Genomic DNA, 23,273 nt, shown 5'->3' with positions numbered 1-23,273 from the left:
AAACCCAAATTCGGAAAAATACGAAATCCGCCCAATTTGAAGAATTAATTATTCTCTGGATCCAGGTCTTCTTAATTTCCGGAAAATTATTCTATGAATTTGTTTTTTTATTAAATAGAAAATGTTATGATTTATTTATTTTTTTGTATTGATATATTAGAATTTTTTCATATATTTCTTTGAAAATTGATGGAATAATATATAATTTGATTTATTAGAAAGACTACGACAAATCATTTGGATCAGCATTTTCTTTTCGGCTGTAAGAAAAATTAAAATATTTCTTTTTGTGTTATTGAAAAAAATAAAAATATTATGAAGCTTAATTAGTTATTGATACCGGTTCAGAAGTCACTTCTAGGTAAATACAAAAAATATTGTGATCCTTATATTTTTCGAAAAAGTAATAATTTTCTCTGAATTTTGTCAGATGAAAAGATTTCTCATCAATTTTGTTTTTCAAAATGAACACAATATATTAGAATTTAAATGTACTAGAATGACCACAATATTTTCTTTATTTACTAAGAATTGACGTTTGAACCGGGAACAATAACTCAGATCCAAAATATTTTTATTTTTTTTCCAGTGACACACAAAGAAATATTTTTATTTTTCTTACAGCTGTAAAAATTATGTCTTGAAAAATGTTGATCCGAGTTATTTGTCGCAATTTTTTTACTAAATCAAATTATATAGTATTTCATCTATTTTCAAAGAAATATATAAAATATTTCTAATATTTCAATAAAAAAATCATAACATTTCTGTTTAATTAAAAAAAACTCGAATCCGGAGAATAATTCTCTAGAAAGTGAACTTCGGAATGTGGAGAATTATTCTTCAGATAGTAAGTCTGGATCCGAAGAATTATTTTTCGGATTTGACAAAATCGAAAATAATCCGAAAACATATGCAAATTGTTAAATTTTGAAACTTTTTTTAATATTAATAAAACTTTCGGTGTTTTCCAGATAGTTTATTTGGTTTGGACACCAAAACACATGGTAATAAAAGGTTTTTTTAAAAATATACTCATATAAATTATTTTCAAATTGTCGAACTGGATACACATTACATTATTAAGCAAGCTAGATTTCACATCTGAACTCTGATTTTGAGAATATCAGGCTAGCTCTATAGAAAACTAGACTTGACAACCTTTAATTTGATACTCAATTGGACATTCAAAAAAAAATTTAATGACTATTTTAATTTCACTGGATTTCTGTATGGGTTAATTTCTTATATACCCTTAATTGCTTACAACATTAATTATCTATAATTAATGAGTCATTTTAATCTATTGTTTTCAACAATAATAATTACAAGTTTACAACCCTCATACGGGTCCATTTTGAAGTGTACTTAAACTTATTATTAAGGAATCTTTTGGCAAAAAGGTTTTAGACAAGGCTATTTTTAGTGAGGAATTTGCAAGATGAAGACTATATAAGTTGGATTATGATTTAAAATGTGGGTTCTAGAAAAAATTGGAGATGATTATATAGCTCAATATATTAAAAATTTAGACATATACAATGAAATTACTTAAAAAAAGAACCTTAATTAGTATCGTATTTGCAACAGAACAATTTGTTCTTAAGCCATTCTGTCAAACACTCACCCCAATCACAATGTCACTTTAATAACAAATCTACTGCAGAGCATAATTGTTGAAATTTCAATAAAAACACCATTAAAATCAGATGCAAACATATTAACAAGATTAACTGAGTTGTTCCACGCACAATCCAATTTAACTAACAACTCTAAATCATTCAAAAGAGGAGAAGAGAATATGGGATACGGCCTGGGCACATAGATGCTGGGCAATTTGGAAGGAAAGAAATAGAAGGCGCTTCTCGGGTGAGAAGAGAAATGTGATTCCACTAATATATGATACGCTCTATCAAATTCAACAATGTTTGCAATTATAAGATTGTAACAGGTGGGCATAGGAGAGATTATGCGGGCTGGTACTGTGTAATGTTGGCAATTTTATTTACTATATAATTTAGTTCATGTATAGGTGCTGGTGTGTGTGGTGTTGTACAGATACTTTTTCTTATTAATGAAATCGTTAGCTCAGGCTAACCTTAAAAAAAAACTACTCTAAAACATTCCATACACACATCCCAAAAGAATAAAAACCAACATTCAAAAGTAATATAATTTTTTTTTAAACTCGTACTAATATCTATATATTACATATCTTTAAATGCATAAATAAAATACAAAGACTATATTTTTCAACTGGTGGCTAAACAAGAGTTGGCTGAAATCACATATCCGGGGGCAACCGAACCAGGTGCATCTTGTAAATTAACGGATAGAACTTACAAAATACTCCGTTAATCTTCGTGCGGAAGCGGATCTTGCGAGTGAAGCAGTATCACTGGTTCTGCAAGGAATCACAAGCCGAAGCCGGAAGCCCTGCATTTTCCACGACCTAAAACCTTCAATCCTTAACAGAGTGCTTCTTGGTGCTCTCTATCTTTTCTCTCTAATTTTGGCTGTTACTATTCATACGTTTTTCTGATTATTAGAGTGAGAGAGAGACAGGTATGGATGGTTTATATAAAACCAATGCACATTTTCATAATGGGTTCGCATCTATTCATAACGGGTCGGGTTTTTAGTTTCCCATAATGGGCGTACCCTTTATTAAATCCAACATCTCCCACTCGCACAAAATGGGATACCCGTTATAAACTAAGAGAACGTAATCTCTAATCTCTGTTAAAATTCATACAAGGAAATAGGCCGTGACCAGCATATCTTAATTTGAGAGTCTATGTTGTTATCCAACTGTTAGGTATGTATAACAACATCTAAGTAGAGTAAATATGCAGTACCCCAGATCATCAAGTTACATTTTTAAGTATTACAGGATCTCTTTTAATTATTGATACAACCATACTTATATATTCACAATTATGTTACATAAACATAATTGGTGCACCAGTGAATATAACTTAATGTAACACTCAAATGATCTTTTTCTTTTATCTAGAATCTCTTAATTCCAAATCAATTTGCTATTCAGATATGTTCCATTAGATCGCATCATACATGATCATTAGTAACATTCGAAAATAACTAATTGAAAAGAAACTTCAAGTATTTAGTAAAAAATCGAAGAGTACTATGAGATCCTTTTGATCTCGCGGGTCTCACACAACAAAGAAGAAGAGATCATATATTCTGTTACCCTGTTGGTCAATTGCACATATGGTATGAAACATATGTTACGGTATTATTCTCCATTTCTTATGGAGCGTATGTCTAATTTAAAATCCAATACCGTACAAGTGATAGTTCAGATATACATAATATCTAACTTGAGTCCACAACTCTACTTATCATATAAATTCAATAACAGGACTCCCACTTGGCATAAGACAGTTAAGGTGAATAGTGGGTATTTCACCTTCGGTTATAATAATATATTCATATGACCTCATCTTGATTCTCTATCAAGGCGATGTATATTTTAAGCACTTGCTCTCACATTTTGTATCATGTCTAGCTTAAAATCAATCTTATTTCTATGTCCTACCAAGACATAGAAGCGATTGCCTGTGTGAGAAGGCCAATCAACTGTCTGACATACCTTTCATTTTATATCTCATGTGTTATGCTAAATATATTGGTATTAAATAATTTGTAACAATTATCACATAAATGAATAAGAAAATAGCATTCATTGCATTTATCCCACAAATATAAATATACATAATATATAATGTTCAATCAAAAATATAACTACAATCTACGTAACCCTAGAGATTTCACATGTCCAATAAACACATCTCTAGGTATTGCCTTTGTAAAAGGATCTGCCACCATTTTGTGTGTAGATATGTACTGCATGCAAACTTGCTTTCTCGCCACCATGTCTCTAACGAAGTTATACTTAGTATCAATGTGTTTGGTCTTTGAGTGATACTTGGGATCTTTTGTATAAGCGATTGCTGCTTGGCTATCGCTGTATACCAACACTGAGTTAGTTTCATTATCACCGAAACCCAAGTGATTCAAAAATCTTTTAAGCCAAACTGCTTCTTGTACTGCTGCTGAAAATGCTACAAATTCAGCTTCCATTGTGGATAAGGATATGCAACTCTATTTCTTACTACTCCAAGAGATAGCTCCATTACTAAGTAAGAAAACATAGCCTGAGGTAGATTTTCTTTCATCTAAATCTCCTCCCCAATCAGCATCTGCGTAACCCATGAGTTGCAGATTTTCTCCTTGAAAACACAATGAATAATCTGCAGTACCTTTCAGATATCTAAGTATTCTTTTTACTGCTTTCCAATGGGACTGTCCTGGATTGGCTTGATATCTGCTCACCATCCCAACGGCGAAACTAATATCCAGCCTAGTACACATCATAGCATACATGAGGCTGCCAACAGCACTTGAGTAAGGAACTTTTTCCATTTGTGCTTTTTCATCTGGAGTCTTTGGACACATTCTTAAACTAAGACCTTCGCCTTTTGCTATAGGAGTATCAATGGATTTACAGTCTTGCATATGAAATTTCTCAAGTACTTTCTTGATGTAATGCTCTTGTGATAGAGCTAACATCTTCTTGGAACGATTTCTTTCAATCTTCACTCCAAGAATGTATGCTGCTTCACCCATATCCTTCATATCAAAATTGGAGGATAACCATTCTTTAATGATTTGTACATACTCTTTATTGTTACTAGCCAACAATATGTCATCCACATAAAGCGATAGAATCACAAATTTTTCTTTTGACCTTTTGACATACACACAATGGTCTTCATCAATCATTTCGAAATCAAATGATATGATTGCTTGATGAAACCGAATGTTCCATTGTCTAGAAGATTGCTTGAGACCATAAATGGATCTCAACAATTTGCACACTTTGTGCTCTTGTCCTTCGGCAACAAAACCGACAGGTTGTTCCATATATATCTCTTCTTCCAGATTGCCATTTAGAAACGCAGTTTTAACATCCATTTGATGCAATTCCAAATCTAAACTGGCAACCATAGCTAGTATCAATCGTATGGAAGTAAATCTTACAACAGGAGAGAAAGTCTCTTCGTAGTCTATCCCTTCTTGCTGTGTATACCCCTTAGCAACAAGACGTGCCTTATACCTCTCAATTGAGCCGTCAGCTAGATGTTTAATCTTGAGAACCCATTTTTTCCCAATTGCCTTGCGTCCTTCAGGGAGATCAACTAATTCCCAAACACTATTTGATCTCATTGACTCCATTTCTTCTTCCATTGCTTTCATCCATTTCTCTTTAGCAGGACAAGTGAGAGCCTCTCGAATATTTCTTGGCTCTTCTTCATCTTGCATGACAATCATGTAAGATTCATTTTCGATTGGAAAATGACGTTTAGGGACTCTAGCACGATTGCTATGCCTAATTTGTGATTGTGCTGAACTTGGCTCAGCATCATCTACAGACTTGCTCCCACTTGGATGAGATACTGTTGGAGGTTCAGGAATATGCACCAAACGATTTGCAACAATCAAATCATCTTGCTCCTCCTCTACTTCATATAGAGAAAATTCTTGACCTATCTCACCCTTTCTTGGAAATTCGTTTTCCAAGAAAATGACATCTCGGGACTCAAATTATGTTACACTCCCACTCGATTGTTCACCAATGAACACATAACCTTTGGAATATTCAGAGTATCGTATAAATATACTCTTTTTACCTCGTGGACCCAATTTACCATGTTGATGAGACGAATCATGAACAAAAGCAGTGCATCCCCAAGGTCTCATATTACTAAGATCTGGTTTTCTATTAGTCCAAAGTTCGTAAGGAGTTGAAGAAACAGATTTAGAAGGTACACGATTTAGAATATAGGCAGCAGTCAATAATGCATCACCCCAAAAATTAATTGGCAGATTTGCTTGAGCCATCATTGACCTAACCATTTCCAAAAGAGTCTGATTTCTCCTTTCAGCCACTCCGTTTTGCTGTGGAGTATATGGCATGGTTAGTTGCCTTAGTATTCCTTCTTCTTCGCACATTTGTTTGAACTCATCAGACAAATATTCGCGACCGCGATCCGTTCTTAAGGCCTTAACCTTTCTGTCTAATTGATTTTCACATAAAGTTATAAATTTCGTGAAACAAGCAAGAGCGTCAGATTTATGAGATATCAAATAGACATGACCATATCGCGTATAATCATCAATGAAGGTGATAAAGTAACCTCCATGTCGTGCCCTCACATTCATTGGTCCTCAAATGTCAGAATGAATTAACTGCAATGGAAATTCAGATTTGGTTCCTGTTCCAAATGGTTTTCTTGCCATTTTTCCTTTTAAACAATTTTCACATGTTGGTAGACTAACCCTTTCAATTTGGCCTAACATGCCTTCCTTGGCTAATCTATCCATTCGTTGTTGTCCAATATGGCCTAATCTCATGTGCCATACATTCACATCAACATTTTCATCAGCATATGATGTAAATAAAGAAAAATGGGTATTATAAGAAGTCATCACATTAATAACATCCAGAATAATAAAACCATTCGATACATATCCATAACCATAACACACATCATCCAGATACAACTTAATACTAGTACCACACATGTTCAAAGTAAATCCAAATCTAAGAAGAACTACTACAGATACAAGATTTCGTCGAATGTCAGGTGCAAAGAGAACATCATGTAAGAGGAGGGTTCGACCATCACGCATATCCAACTTGCATGTGCCTATACCCTTGACTGGTACACGAGAGTTGTTTCCTACATAAAGCCATTTTGAACCTTGCGGAATTCGACGAAAATCCACAAACAAATCACAGTCTTTGGCTACATGGTCTGTTGCCCCTGAGTCTACAGTCCACAAAGGATAAGAATCAGCAATAAAAACAGAACTGGAAACATATGAAAAATATGAAAGTTTTTCTATAATTTGTACCTTGCGGGGCTCTTTGCATTCACGAGCATAGTGACCCTTCTTGCCACAATTGAAACACTTGATCTTGGCTTTATTATGCTTCTTAAAATTCTGAGAAGCATTTCCCTTGCCACGATCCTGCCCCTTATGCTTTTTCTCTTGTTTGCCCTTGTGACCAAAATTTGACTTACGCTTCTGGCCTTGCCCTCCATGAGAACTTGAACCAGCCAAATGCACAGCAGATTCAGTTTCTTGAGGCTTGGATGCCTCAATACGATCTTCCTCAAGTTCCAGATGCCTTGCTGCATCGTTGAGAGTTTTAATACTCTCATTGTGGGTCAGATTCACCTTCATGTGTTCCCAAGTATGAGGAAGTGAACGAATCACTGCTTGAAGTTGTTGCTCTTCAGTCAAAACATGGCCAGCGTCCTTCAACTCACTAATCATATTTGACATCTCCCTGAGATGTTGCCGCATGCTATGATTAGGACGTTTCTTGTAAGTGTCAAACTTGATGGTGAGTTGTCTCAGTTTTGTAACAGAAGTTCCACCAAACTTCTGCTTCAAAGCAAGCCACATCTCTTTTGCAATCTCATGTTGCCTAAACTCACGCATCACATCATTATCCATACTGCTCAGCAACGTAATATGAGCAATGGAGTTCTTCTTTTTCCAGGACTCATATGCAGCACTATCAGCAATGTGCTTTGCAGTTGTACCTTTTTCTGGTTCGGTTAGAATATGATCCAGGACCGAAAGAACCTCTTGTTCTTCCAAGACATACTGAATTTTCATGGCCCAAATTTCATAATTATCGTCATTCAGTTTTTCACCCTTATTGAGTTCTGCCACAATATTCCTAGATGCAGATGTCATTTCACTAAGAATTTACAATTAAACTAAGTTAGGACATATCACAATTCTGATGGCTTAATACAAATTATTTAATACCTAGCATAACAATTCTAGTTTTACAACAACTGTGAAATAATTTAATAATAATAATACTTATAGATTAAAATCGAAAGATCACTAAGTTTCACAATCATCATTTAATTCTATAAATTTTATTACCATTAATTATTCACTGTGCAAAACTCCCACTGAAAATTATACATTTAATATATAATTTAAAATTATAAAAAAAAAATTGTATAAACCTTGATAAACATCCGTACTGCCATAAAAAAAATTTATGGCTAATAGAAAAATTATATAATATATATAATATATATAAACAAGAATTTCAGTTTCAAAGAAAAAACTGTTTTGTAGTATATATAATATATAGAATCAAGATGGTAACAAGAAAGTTGTTCTAGCATAGTGGTTAGGGTACTTGGCTCCCACCCAATAGACATGGGTTCTAGCCCCAGCAAAATTCTTGAGAAAAAATGGTTCTTTTGACGGTTGTGATTCATTTGGACCAAAAAATTGTCCAACCAGTTGTATAAGATCCATAAACAACTAAAAATGCATGGTTTTGCTTTGCATCTCCCATTTCCACTATACAACATCACTGTTTTGCAATGCATCTCCGAAAGATACATTTAAAAAATCTCCAAAAACAGTGAATACAATTAAATACGTTTTTTAAAAAATAAAATTCGTATTTAAATTGATCAAATTTACAAAAAAAAATAATTGTAAATTAAATCTGAAAATTCGTTATAATTTTTAAAAAAAATTATAATTTCAAATTATTTCGTTTTTCCTAAAACATGAAATTAATTTTCGGAAATTCTCAAAAAAAAATCTGAAAATTTCTATACAAAATTTTCAGAAAAATAATTTCGAAAAAAATAATTTTATAATTTCAAATTAGGCGAATTTTCGGAACAATCCGTGTTATATATTAAAACCAGAATACATGCTATAAAAGCTCTGATACCAATGTAAATTAACGGATAGAACTTACAAAATACTCCGTTAATCTTCGTGCGGAAGCGGATCTTGCGAGTGAAGCAGTATCACTGGTTCTGCAAGGAATCACAAGCCGAAGCCAGAAGCCCTGCGTTTTCCACGACCTAAAACCTTCAATCCTTAACAGAGTGCTTCTTGGTGCTCTCTATCTTTTCTCTCTAATTTTGGCTGTTACTATTCATACGTTTTTCTGATTATTAAAGTGAGAGAGAGACAGGTATGGATGGTTTATATAAAACCAATGCACCTTTTCATAATGGGTTCGCATCTATTCATAACGGGTCGGGTTTTTAGTTTCCCATAATGGGCGTACCCTTTATTAAATCCAACACATCTGGTAATAATCCAGCATAACAGGCTCAATATTTTTAGCTTCCAATTTGCCAAAAAAAATGCTATAACAAATGTGACCCTCAGCATTACGAACAGATGACATTTTTCTCGTGTACGCCATGTAGACACTACCCAATCAATTGAATCTCAGTTATCAGTTATTCCCATAAAAAATAGCAATGTCGCTTGATGGTGACTAAGATATAATTTTGATGAGTGACTAAGATTTACTAAATGAACAACTGAAATTTTGTTTGAATGAATAGGTGCTTAGAAGCAAATAGCAATGTCGCTTGATGCTATTTATTTTAGAGTAGCAGTTATTTATATTAAATCAATTTCCTCCATTATCTTATCACTTCTTTTTTTTAACAATTTTAGCATAACAAAATAAAAAATTTCCCATTAATACAAACAATATATGTTGAAGGATAAATCTCGGTTGCCATTTTATAAATATTGTTAGTTGAATTACTAGAAACACTAACAAATTGAAAATATTCTGAAATTTATGGAAAAAAAGAGCTTCTGATTCTTTTCAACTACGGATAAGACAAGAAATTAATGTAGATTAGATGACTATAAACCATTTTGGTTCATCTCTTAATATGAGTCTCCAAGATAGGTCTTCATACTTCGACACTCCGTAGATGCCGAAATTTTTAAATATAACATAATCCAAAAAATAATAAACCAAAACACCATTTTTCGGCCAAAATTATAAAAATGACATGGCCGCATCTAGGAAAAGCGGGCACCTTTTTGGTGGCCGCATCTAGAGAAAGCGGCCAATATTTTGGGTCGCTTCTATGGGATGCGGGCACGGCCGCTTCTATGGGATGCGGGCACGGCCGCTTCTAGGGGATGCGGCCACCCGGGCTATTTAATTTTTTATTTTTTTTTATTTTTTGTTTTCAATATTTGTAGACTGTGTATGGTGTTTAATTTGGAAGCCGAAATTTTATTTGAAATATTAGATTAAGATACGCCTAAATAAATATTCCATATAAGTACTACTAAATAAAATTCTTAAAACTATTACAACAAACAAGCAATGCAATCACAACATAAAATTGATTACTAGATAAAATATATTGCTTGCCTCTCTCTCAACCTGAAAATTGGCAAACAAAAATATATTGTTATTATTAGTTTTTTTTTAAAGCTGCAATTTAATTTAAAAATATGAGTTAACTACCTCGTGCATCTCGAGCAGCTCTGTTTTGTTGTTCTTGTGTATCTCGGCGAGCCTGATGTCCTCTCCTTCTATTATGCAGTAAATCAAGCCACATCGGAATCCTATTGACTTGCCTTCGACCCAGAATAATATTTTTGTCATTTGGAACAAGGGTTGGGCCTTCGTTTTGCGGCCAATCAGACTAATTGTCATACACATGCCATTCACCGATCCATGTGTTGATCAGTGTCTGGATGTGGTAGTAGTAATGTACGAAACTGCCAGGGTCGATGCCTCGGAGACGGCACACTGCCAAAACATGAGAACACGGTATTCTGGTTAATTGCGGCTTCTGGCATGTGCATGTAACCGTGTTATCATCCGTGATTACCACCGTGTATTTGTAATTGGCCTTGGTAAACCGGCCAGAAGCATCAGACATGTATGCATTAACTTTCTCTTGTGTGGATGTTACCTCAAACTCGTTCCAGTTGCCAAATCCACCGAGCGTTGTCATAGATTGTGACCTCCCGCACCGTTTGTTAATCAACTACGAAAAAATTGATGATATTAATGTATTTAAATAATTGAATGAAAATATAATAATTTACAATTAAGAAAATAAAATAATTTCATGAATATAAAATACCTTGTGCACACGACACGAGAACTGTTGACCCTGGCTTGCTTCAAATTGCGCTTTTGCCCTCCTTTGAGCAAACCATTGCTAACATTTGTAAAATGTGTCCTCAATTATTGCTACTACCGGCAACCTACGAGATGACCTGAAGACATTATTGAGCGACTCGGACCCGTTTGTAGTCATAATTCCCCAACGGTAACCCCCATCCAGCGCTTGAAATATCTTCCATGGTTTTGGACACTCATTCTCATCTTGATCCAGATACTTACCCACACCGTCCAACCAATTCAAAGCACGGTCACATACATCTCCCATTGCTTGCATTCCTTGCTCATATCTCCTCATCTTCCTCTTCGCCACACATATCCTGAAGTACTTGATTGCTTGGTCATTGCAATGGTTCTTCTTCATGTTTTCTGCTATATGAGTAGCACAAAGACGGTGAACGCACTCATCCTCGTCTTCCTCATTCCATCCCAGATCATCATGTCTAAACACATTTTTTATTCCCTTGCCCCTGTCAGTGATGACACACACAAACCTGGAGCGAACTACATTGCGCCTTAACCATTGCATGAACCATGCACAGTCTTCAAAATTCTCCGTATCTACCAAAGAAAATGCCAACGGAAGGAGCTGATTTTCTGCATCCTACCCGGTTGCAATCAACATTTTACCTGTATTAAACCATAAAAAAAAAGTAACTAAAAAAATAACATATCAATTTCGACTACATTTGAATAAATAAAATGACATATCAATTTCGAATTTTATTACCTTTGTACCGGTCTGATAAGAAACATGCATCAACAGTGATGACAGGTCTCAGGTGTTGAAAAGCCTCTATGCACGATCCAAATGCCCAAGCCGCCCTATAAAAGTACCTGTAAGGTCCAGGCTCACCAGTTGGATATGAGGTCACATCAAACAGTGTACATGTCAATAAAACAAATTAACAAGTTCCACATTTTTTGTTTTCAATGTTGTTGAAAGAAAATAAATAATATAATACCTGGGTTTTTTCGCTTAATTGCCTCCAACAACGGGACTATAAGTACGTATGACCCCTCCCAACTACCAAATTGACGGGCAATTGCCAACTTCCTTCCACGCCATAATTTATTGTACGCAGGTACCTGGCCGTTGTACGTTTGTGCAATCGCGATTCTGACAGCATTGATACTCAAATCCACGTCATTTCTCATGTGCGCGGTGATGCAATCGGCAACCATACCAGTCGTCAACTGTGCATGATCTATTCTTGTGGCATCCGTATAACAAACATGTTTTGTTGGGCACCTGGATACTTTCCATTGTGTACCAAAACCAGTGGCCCTTGCTAATATGTACCAACCACATCTGGGGTCCCTGCACTTGAACCTAAGGCGTTGTTTGTCGATGTGCCTATTTTCAATCTCTTTATTACAAAGAATGTGAAACTTGTAAATTGCAGCTTTCATTTCCTCCTTTGAATTATAGCATTGCCCCTCTGACAATTCATTCTCAAATTCTGCATGTCTACCAAACAACCCCACATCTGCTTCCTGAAATCCTAATAGGTCATTGAAAGCTGCAATCGGGTGCTGAACTCCGCGACCCATTATCCGAAACCCTTTATCAACCTTGAATTTTTTGGGCTGCCCAAGCACAGGCCTAGTATCTTCTTGGTCACTTCGATCGCTCATGCAAGCAAGATCAACATTCCCCCAATTTTCCTCTACCTCTTGTATTTTCGGATCCACCGTCTCCTCGGTTTCATCCGGATCACAAGGCTGACCCCAATGAGCGGTCTGACTAGTACTAGCAATTTGGCCAGGTTGGGGTCGGGACCGACGGGAGGGCCGACTAGTAGACCGTTGGCCCTCCTGAACTGGGGCTTGACCACTCTCAGGCATGTCAATCTGCAAAGGGGTTTGGGACCGACAGGAAGGCCGACTAGTAGACCGTCGGCCCTCCTGAACTGGGGTATTACTACTCTCAGGCATGTCAATCTGGAAAGGGGACACTGGACTTGAGGAGCTTGACGTATTACCCCGAGTAGCACTCCGGATTAATCTCGCAAGGGGGTTGGGACGCTGGGCTCGGTTAATCTCCACATAGAGTTCAATTACCTTATATCCACCCCCAGAAAAACTAATGGTCTGGTTGTACAGTACCTGCCAGACTCCATCATTCTGAACAGGAAATAATTGGAACCAGGTTTGTCCTGAACCAGTGGGCATGCTAATTTTGGCCTGAATATCAAGGTCATATCGATCCTGATTCAATCCCATGTTTTGAGAAATAATTGATTTCAGAACCAACAAATCAATACCCGGTACTACCGGTATCACAGAAACAGGTCTGATACTATAATAAACCCCATTAGGGCCTGTTAGAACCTCACCACCAGTGTAAACTGATACCATTACAGCCATTTTGGTCTGAGTATATAAGAAAACCTAAAATTACAAATTAACTAAATTAATTACAAATATTCAAAAAAAAAATTTGAAAAAAGAAAGAAAAGAAAAAACTTACAGTTCAGCTGTGAAAACGACCCGTGAAATGAACTCTCTTTCCAGAAAATGGGATTTTATAGAAATGTCGGTTTGGACCGCATCCGCTAGAAGCGGCCAGGGTGGCCGCATCCCCTAGAAGCAACCGTGCCCGCATCCCATAAAAGCGGCCCAAAATATTGGCCGCTTTCTCTAGATGTGGCCACCAAAAAGGTGCCCGCTTTTCCTAGAAGCGGCCATGTCATTTTTATAATTTTGGCCGAAAAATAGTGTTTTGGTTTATTATTTTTTGGATTATGCTATATTTAAAAATTTCGGCCGTAGATGTGCATCATATCATAAGATTGCACTTTGTTTCATACTTCGACACTCCGTAGATGTGCATCATATCATAAGATTGCACTTTGTTGTTTAGGGCAGTACTTAATTTCCTAAAAAATGAAAGAGAAGGATTTCTGCGGCCACAAATTTTCATGAACTTTTTTAAATATTAGAAATCAAAAAGTTCAAACAATAAATCTGAATCATGAATCTTGTCTCAATTGGCAGTCTAAAGAGAAGTTGAATAGACGTTTAACTCAATTTTTCCATTTTTGTATGTGTGTGTGTGTTTTTTTTTTTTTTTGTAAATTCAACAGTATAATTTAAATAAGAAAAATGTATAAACAGTGCCATACTGTTTTAATAAATGAAAACAAAAAATAAAGCAAGAGAGAACTCTTTAACTGGGATAAGGATAACACAATTCCTTGAAACTATTTTAGATTGTTGAACTAACTTAAGTGTGCGACATTCTTGATTCATAGAGAAGCTGTTAAGTTTGTTTAATAGGCAGATATTCTTGATTTCTTTGTAATCCAATTAAATGCACCAAGTATAAAGACCTTTTGTGTTTGTAACATTAATATTATTTTTCCTTAGACAATGGGTCAAATTTCCATTCTTTTAGTATATTGAGTACGAGTTTTAAAACTTTGAAAACACATTACAATTTAGGGATCAATAATAGTCATGAAGTATCATACTAATAAAATAAAACCAAAATAAAGGTGAAATATTTTCCAAACTGCTCAATACCTAACAAAAGTATCCTTCCATCACAACACTTCCATTAATGACTCTAGACTCCAAATCCTTCAATCTCAGATTTTTCAAATCTTTCAATCTCAGATTTTTTGACTCAACTTCTAAACCTAAATGTGCTTCACCCGAGCTCCAAATCGGTAACACCTCCATAATTACCTTATTTAACAAATTGCTCTCATAAAAGTTCCTCAAAAGGCTCCTAATACCACCACCATCCTCTCTAAAATCCACAAGAACCCCAGATAAACCCCTATTTAAACAATAATCAAGAACAGAATTCAAGCTCAAGTCCTCCATTACCACCATCTCTACTTCAAAGTTTGCTTCGATTGGTACAGATTTATTTGCTAAGACAACTACATTTGCTGCAATATCTTCGCTTAAAGATTTTAACATCAATGGAGGGTTCCCGTCCTGTGCTATAACTATGTAGACGGGTTGATTGGCACCAATTTCTTTTGATTTGGGAAACCCTAAAGTTTCTACAAGATTGCTAGAGAGAATAACCCCATCGTATTCTTGTAGTAACTTTGAATAATAGCCACCTGATTCAGATGCCCCTTCTCCAATTTGGTCTGCCACCTGTCCATTGGCAGAGAGGCTATACCTGTATAACAAATCAGGGAGTTCCACATTTCATGTTGAACAATACATTTAATAGCCAAAAATTTGATTTACTCAGCAAATTGGAAAAATTGGTCATCTTTTCATGACATAATTTTGGGTAAGATTTACAAGATTCATTTAATAGTTCTGTGACTTGTACAATAGTATAAATGTTGGAAGTGGTCTCAGAAACACATAATCATTTTTTAAAGTGTGATTGCCATAAAAAGATTTCAAAAAAAAATGTACCTCAGAGTGACAAATGGCTTCCCAGTAAGCATCCTATGGATGAAAAACTCGTTCAATTTCCTGCATAAATTTTCTTCCACACCAGTTATAACTTCAATTCCCTCTTGCCGAAGCCTTTCAATCCCTTTGGAGTTCACAATTGGGTTTGGGTCGGTCAAGCCAACCACAACCCGTTTTACTCTTGCCCTGATAAGGGCCTCTGTGCAAGGTGGGGTCCGCCCAAAATGGTTGCACGGCTCAAGGCTGACATAAGCAGTTGCACCCTCAGCTAAGTCCCCAGCATCCCGCAGAGCAAAAACCTAAATTTATGAATTTATTAAATCGGTGCTCATTATATGTTTTTCAATTGGGTATCACTGCATATGAATAAAGGAAAGCTGGACAACCCTTAAATCTCAGGCCAGTCATGCCACAGAATTAATATGTCTTCTGGCAGTGTACTGTTTCAATATTCCTATTCTCTATTCAATTTTACCAAAGTGATATAATGTTTTGCAAAAAAAAAAAAAAAAAACTGCCTATTTTTCTTACCAACCAGCAGAAACAGTGATCTTTTAACCAAAGTGTGCATATGCATCAAAAGGTACATTCAGGTGTATATACTGGAAAGTACAGCACTGACAGTGGCAAAAAGTAAATAGAGGGAAAGGGGTGCTAAACACCCACTATAAATTGAATATTTCAGTTTTGCCCTTCAAAAATTTTAATTTTTACAAAAAATTATATTATTAGCTCCCCTCATAAATAAAATTGCTGAACACATTTATCCAGCTCCCCTATCTCAATTTTCGGGTTTCACCCCTGAACACTGGCAATCAGCACTATGTTAGGCCAAAAAATTGACCAACATTGACATATCCTTTTCTTGGAGCTATTTGGATTTAATTGCACAACTGTAGCAAAGTGGAAACGAATAGGACCAACTGTGGGCTAATTGACCAGTGGAAGTTAAATTAAGCAAACATCTTTAGTCAAACCGTAACCTTGGCTATCCTAGCAATTAATGGAATATCTTCCAATTAAATCCAATTTATCTCCAGCATGCCCTCACGTGTGCAATTAAGCCTAATAGTAAGACAACCTTTACTCAACCTTTCACATTTCTGCTCGCATCAGTAGCATAACAAACTGAATTTCAGGAATTACTAAAGATTTATTACTGAACAACTAAATACACAAAAAAATAAAGGGTATAAGAGAGAATGGTGAGAATATTACTTCACCATGAGGTTGTCCGGCCTTGGGATGGAAACCTTCCCCTACAATTTCACCATCTCGCACAATCACGCACCCGACCATGGGGTTGGGACTGGTGTGCCCAAGTGCTGACCTGGCAAGCTCCACACAGTGCCGCATGTAGAACCCATCGTCGCGCATCGCCTCACAACGGATAAAAAATCGACGAACAGGAATCTTTGCCGCAATTAACTTGCCGTGGTGAGGGTTTTTCAAGAATGGTTTAATAGAAGGGGAAATCGGGATGAGAGAAGACAAGATAGACATGGGTTAGGTATCGATATGAAGCCAGTTAGCTTGTCCTTGAAATCCACCCAAGCTACTCACAAAGCAAAAAACTGTCAATTAGAATGTTTCACTGAAATTTTCTGAACGTACCCTTGAAGCAATATTTATTGTAATTAGAATAGTCATATGCATTGCAAAGCAAAAATTAGGTTTTGAAGTGACAATATGTGGTAATTCCTTTTCTGATTAGGATTGCTAGTTATAGATGAATACCTGTGCAAACAAAAGTTATTTTCTCAATACAATTATTCATTAAGAGTTTAATATTCAGAAGATTTAAGCTTTGGTCAACAGGAACATACCTAAAACTAATTTGCAGCTGACAAAACAGGTCCAACTAAGCAAAATCTGCAGGAATGGATGAAATATAACTCAAATTAAGCCTCTATAAAACATTAAGTCTCTCTTCTCAGAAAGGAACTCATCCTAAATCAAGATTTAATTCACAAAATCCATGTTTATGAAGAAATTGCTTAACTGGCCCATCAGAAGAAATTTAGCTACAATTTCCAATCGAAGCACAAGACCCATCAGCATCCAGTTCAAAAATCACACTAATTCAGAATAAAAATAAATAAATAAATAACTGGCCACCCACAAAATTGACATCCAACATCTCCTACCCATCCTTTTTTTATGAGATTGTATTTAGTAAGGATTTTTGTTGCTACAGTTGGAATTGATGGTAGCAACGATTCATATCTGAATCTCTATCTCTAGAGACATGTAGAGGTCGTTTACTGGATGCGGTTCAACTAGCGGATACTCACATTGATGCTCTATCTACTGAAAGTTGTGCGCTTTTAGGTTGTAGCCAGTGGCGAAGCCAGGAATTATGTTAGGGGTAGGCAAATATATATGGAAGAGTACATGTAAAAATTGAAATCTTTAACGGTGGCTGTCAAGAGTACATGTAAAAAGGAAAATTACAACAAGCCCCCTACACAATTGTTATTTCAACAAATCTAAACCACGAGAAATTCTCCCTCTTGAATAATTATCATACCTAAAACCTCTGATCTGACCCTTTTAACCCTGTAAAAAAAAAAATTGTTGGTGCCATAATCCCCAACAAACAGACAGTATCTGATTCATCCATTCTACGTTTTGAATTGAACCACGCTGCCTAATTGATGTGCCTTCTTTTGCAAAACTAAGCTTGTCAGAATCTAATCGTTTAGGAGAAAATACCCAAGCACTCTCACTGTAGGTGGTACTTTTGCATTCCAAATCGACTTAAAAGGCCATAATGCCCTTCCTCCCTCCATTAAAACTCGACAAATCGATTTAGAACTGCAATCGCCAGTTTAACCCCATTTCCATGAAATTGCATCTTCTTGAGAGTTAGAGGTGATATTTAAATTTGGCGCTATTGAATCTGAGGGAAATTAATGGTAAAGAAGGTCAAAAAATTTCATTGTAAACCTTTGCCCCAATTTCATTCAATCATGACAAATTATGATGTGTACCAAAAGAAAATGGTTCTTTATTAAGTTTTAAGAGAGAAAGAAGTAGATTATATGCCGTCCAATTTATCTTTTCTCGTCAGCATTAGCATTAGCATTAGAAATTGGGTATTATGCTCTTTGACTAAACTGTTCTTTATGTCTTCAATTTCTTCTTCATTTGAATTTATCTGATGATTTGGTCGAATTTTGGTTGAAGACTTGAAGCACTTTACTTATACTAAAAACATGTTTAAGAAATTGGTATCGTACCAGTGGCTGTGAGGCGAGCAAACAATGCAGACGCACGAGCGCACGACGGCACGGGCACAGCAGGGATCCGCGCACTCCGAGAATCTCCTTTGCGATCTCCTCCGGCCGTCTCTTTTTCTCCTCCGAGGCACGACCTCGTCTGAATCAGTGATTTTCTAGCCTCAGATTCTCCTCTCTGCGCTGCACCTCTGTCGCTTTGGATTTAGTTTGGCTAGCAGGTGGGATACTGGAATTTATTTTGGAATGTAAGTTAGAAGGTAGTGGGCTGGGCCAGGAGTGCGTATCCTCTGAGATATCTCAACTTTTGCGTGACCGACGTGTCCGGTGCCTATTCGGGGGTGATGTAGGGGGTCAGTATTTGTGTGCTTTGAGATTCGTGCGGAATGTATTTAAACGGTTGGGATATTCCATAAAGTCACTCAAAGTTTGAGATATCTCAGAGGATACGAATTCCTGGGCCAGGGGTAGGCATGTTTTATTTTCAGATTAGACAAACTCATTTTAGAACTGGGTCCATTAAAAAAAAAAAAAAATTTCAGGTACCCCTGCAGTATGCTACTTTCGTCACCGAGGGAAAAGCGGGAGGCGCAGCTGTGATCTGACATGAGTGATAAACCCGGGGGCACCAGCGATCTGGCTAGAACCCCTCATGCATAGCTCAGTCATACTCTAAAATCAGAGGGTTATGCTCCTCCCTTCCGACTTATTTATTTTGAAAATAATTGCATATATTTTAAAAACAGTCGGTGCGAGTTCCGCGCCCAATGTATCACCTAGCTCGCTCGCCTACTGCTCTCTGTCCGTCTCTCTCTAGACACCTAAAACTCGGCGATAATGAAATGGCAAGGTCGAGAGTCCGTATCCTTTGAGATATGTGTAGAAAGAATTTGAGATATCACAGAGGATACGAATTCAGAAGGTACAAAGAGGAGAGAGAAATTTGTATCGTCTGTAATAGGGCTGGACAAAAAAGCTCGAACTCGTAACTCGCTCATTTACAGCTCGTTTAACTCGACTCATTTACAACTCGAGTTGGCCAACTCATTTAATAAATGAGCTGAGTTCGAGTTGGCCCCAACTTGCTCATTTATAACTCGAGTTACATAAAGACTAAAGTTACACAGTATTGGTCACAATAAATTTCAAAATAATCAAACCCGAATCTCTAGACTGTTATTTGTGCTTTGAGATTCGTGTAAAATATGTTTGAACTTGTGTTGTAACACTATCACTGGTTAAACGAGTTGTGAGCCAACTCGAGTTGATAACGAGCTAAGTTTGAACTTGTGTTGTAATACTATCACTGGTTAAACGAGTTGTGAGCCAACTCGAGTTGATAACGAGCTGAGTTCGAGTTGGCTCTACAACTCGTTATTATCATCTCAACTCGAGTTGGCTCGCTCGTTTATTAAACGAGCCGAGTTCGAGTTGGGGGTAACTCGCTCAAACTCGGCTCATTTACAGCCCTAGTCTGTAATAACCCAAAGGAACGAATCCGAACCGTCCGATTAATTATTGGGGTCCGTAATTTTTAAATCGAGTCGGATTGATAGGATTTTATCGGACGGTCATAAATCTAAACTCAAAAATTGGGGTAATGTAGAGATATCGAGAGCTCTGCTTCACTTTTTTCCATTAATTATTGATTTCATTTTATTATGCAATTGAAATTGATTGGTAACTTGATCCTGTGACACCCAAAGCTTGTAGGTTCGTTTTCTCATGATAATTAAGTATATATTTAATACATAAATAATATTAGATTTATTACCTTTTTTTTCTGATACACTAAAGTTTATTACAATTTTCTTTTTTATCAGGTAGTATCCCAGCCAATGTTATCAGAACCAGACCGGACATCAACTCGGTAAAGCTTCGGGTTAACGGTTTACTGGTCGAACCGATGGTTCAACCGGTTCAATTGCTGGTTTATTTATATACCTACGTATATGAGATATGAAACTTATTATAAAATAATCATATATTTAATATAATATTTGTTTCATACATACATATTAAATAATATAAAAAAGTATTTATAAATATATTTCAAATTTTAACATTTAAATAAAGTAATAATACTTATTTTATTAAAAAAGAGTGAATGTTTTTAAGATGGATAAAGCTTCTATTTTATTTGATAATTTGTAAAAATAATAAATTATATCTTAATAAAAATATAAAACTTCAACAAAAATAATGAAAATTAGAATAAAAATAAAATAGTGATCATTATTACTTTGAAGAGAATTAAACACAAAAATATATATAGTTTGATTTAAGCACAGCTTGCCTCATGGAGACGTTATAGTCATATATACATAATTTGTTCTCTTAGAATATCTAATATTTTGATAACTTATGTGTATATTTCATAGAATAAAATTTAGCATAGCATTTACTTTACTGACTTTACATGTGATGGTGTACGGATGTGAGAAGCTAGCCAATACAATTTCTTACTTCTGTCTCATATTTAATGCAAGAAAAAAGTTGTACAAAAGTAAACTAGCATAAAAACCGGGTTTTTAAACCGAGCTACTCGCTTTTTTATCAAAAACCGGCCCATTAAACCGGTTTATAACGATTCAATGAATTTTAAAAAAAAAAGTATATTGTAAAACGAGAACTTGAATTTGAAACTTTAAACCGTTGAAACTTTCATGAATTTAGATTTTTCATCCTGATTGAATCCGATGCTAGTCCAATACACAGCCCAAAGCCCGAATTGTAATAATAATTGACGACCCGGGAAGCCCAATGTAAATAATTCAGGAATCAGGATACAGCTAGCTGCTTCGAGAATCGAGACTAGAATCGAACCATCAGTATTCAGGGTAGAGATTTAACAGGGGAGTTTTGATTCTACAGTCTGTACGTTGTATGATGGAATTTTTTTATAAATCATAAATAGAAAAATAATTTTTAGGGAATCAGCATGATTGTTTTTTTTTTTTTGAAAAATCACAAAGACCGAGTGGAGCATTCGGTCTCCACTTTTTTTTTTCTCCAGACCGAATACTCCACTCGGTCTCACTCTTTTTTCAACTTTTCCGTGCGGCAAACGGTGTGGCATATGTTTTATGTATATGTATAGAGAGTGACTTGAAATTTCAAAATCCAAAAAGTCGATCCGAACCGTTCATCTTGTTTTCCATATTAATATGTGCTTGGAAACCAAATTTTACATTTTTCTGAAATTTTTTACTATTTATTAAGTCACTTTGAAAATTGTTGATCCAACGGTGGCTTAACAAAACAGTAAAATTAGCAGCCACCGTTGGATCAAAAATTTTCAAAGTAGCTTAATAAATAGTAAAAAAATTCAGAAAAATGTAAAATTTGGTCTCCAAGCACATATTAATATGGAAAACAAGATGAACGGTTCGGATCGACTTTTTGAATTTTAAAATTTCAAGTCACTCTCTATACATATACATAAAAGGATTATTCGGATCTTATGTGGCCGAATCTGTGAAAAATTGAAAAAAATGGTGAGACCGAGTGGAGCATTCGGTCTGGAGAAAAAAAAAAGTGGAGACCGAATGCTCCACTCGGTCTTTGTGATTTTTCAAAAAAAAAAAAACAATCATACTGATTTCCTAAAAATTGTTTTTCTATTTATGGTTTATAAAATTGATCCTCGTATGATGTCAAATTTGCTCTGTTAAAATCTTTAACAATTATTCGTTGCATTCCGGACCTGCGAACTTTCTGGAAAGAATCAGACCCATCTACAGTCTCGTTCCTTTCTCCTCCTTCCCAGTCCCCAATCTTTATAAATTGACCAGCACAGGCATCGCTCGCCTCAGCAAAAACAAATCAGCACAAGTATTCCACATTTCCACTACTACAAGAAGCTTCATCATCGATCTCTTCTCAGTTCTCACCTTCTAATCAAAGAACAACAATCACAAGAATGTCGATCACCAGGAGGAGCAACATCTTCGATCCATTATCCCTCGATCTGTGGGACCCATTCGATGGCTTCCCTTTCAACCAGAGTCTCCTTCCCTTTTCTCGCCCTTCTTCCTCCCTCTCCCTCCCGTCCGACACCTCCGCCTTTGCCACGGCTCACATCTACTGGAAAGAAACACCTGAAGCACACGTGTTTAAGGCGGATCTTCCAGGAATTAAGAAAGAAGAGATCAAGGTAGAGGTGGAGGAAGGTAACGTACTTCAGATCAGCGGGGAACGCTCCAGAGAAAACGAGGAGAAGACTAACACGTGGCACCGCGTCGAGCTCAGCAGTGGGAAGTTCTTGAGGCGTTTCAGGCTGCCTGAGAATGCTAAGATGGACCAGATCAAGGCTGCCATGGAGAACGGAGTGTTGACTGTCACTGTGCCAAAGGAGGAGGTCAAGAAACCTGATGTTAAATCAATCAAGATTTCTGGTTAGTTTTGCTTTAGTATATGAGAAGTGAAGTCTTCAGAATTCGGATACTTGAATGAAGTTGTAATTGCTGTGTCTATGTAAAATTTGTTAATGGCTGTGTTTGTGCTGTGTTTGACTTGAAAAGAAGTCTGTGCTATGGTTGATGTATAAATTTGTCAGTGGAATTTCGTGAATCATTTTTTTTTTGGAGAGTGCT

At 36.0% G+C, this 23,273-nt stretch overlaps 2 protein-coding genes across 2 annotated transcripts; one reads left to right on the top strand and one right to left on the bottom strand.

Annotated features, from left to right (window-relative positions):
* Positions 1–14,526: 14,526 nt before the first annotated feature.
* Positions 14,527–18,881, bottom strand: LOC144558967 (riboflavin biosynthesis protein PYRD, chloroplastic-like). The gene is made up of 5 exons (XM_078307856.1): positions 18,682–18,881; positions 17,266–17,311; positions 16,658–16,994; positions 15,440–15,738; positions 14,527–15,191 (listed from the first exon to the last, which is right to left on the bottom strand). The coding sequence occupies exons 3-5, from the start codon at positions 16,940–16,942 to the stop codon at positions 14,576–14,578; spliced, it is 1,200 nt and encodes a 399-aa protein (XP_078163982.1). The 5' UTR covers positions 16,943–16,994; positions 17,266–17,311; positions 18,682–18,881; the 3' UTR covers positions 14,527–14,575.
* Positions 18,882–22,442: 3,561 nt separating this feature from the next.
* LOC144558958 (18.1 kDa class I heat shock protein-like) lies at positions 22,443–23,263 on the top strand. Its single transcript, XM_078307843.1, has one exon. The coding sequence runs from the start codon at positions 22,601–22,603 to the stop codon at positions 23,078–23,080; it is 480 nt and encodes a 159-aa protein (XP_078163969.1). The 5' UTR covers positions 22,443–22,600; the 3' UTR covers positions 23,081–23,263.
* Positions 23,264–23,273: the final 10 nt, after the last annotated feature.

The sequence above is a fragment of the Carex rostrata genome, chromosome 1 (assembly GCF_964058835.1).
Source record: "Carex rostrata chromosome 1, lpCarRost1.2, whole genome shotgun sequence".
In the NCBI taxonomy this organism is placed as follows: Eukaryota; Viridiplantae; Streptophyta; class Magnoliopsida; order Poales; family Cyperaceae; genus Carex; species Carex rostrata.
The sequence above is the reverse complement of the archived record's forward strand: the minus strand, read 5'-3'. Positions and strand labels throughout refer to the sequence as shown.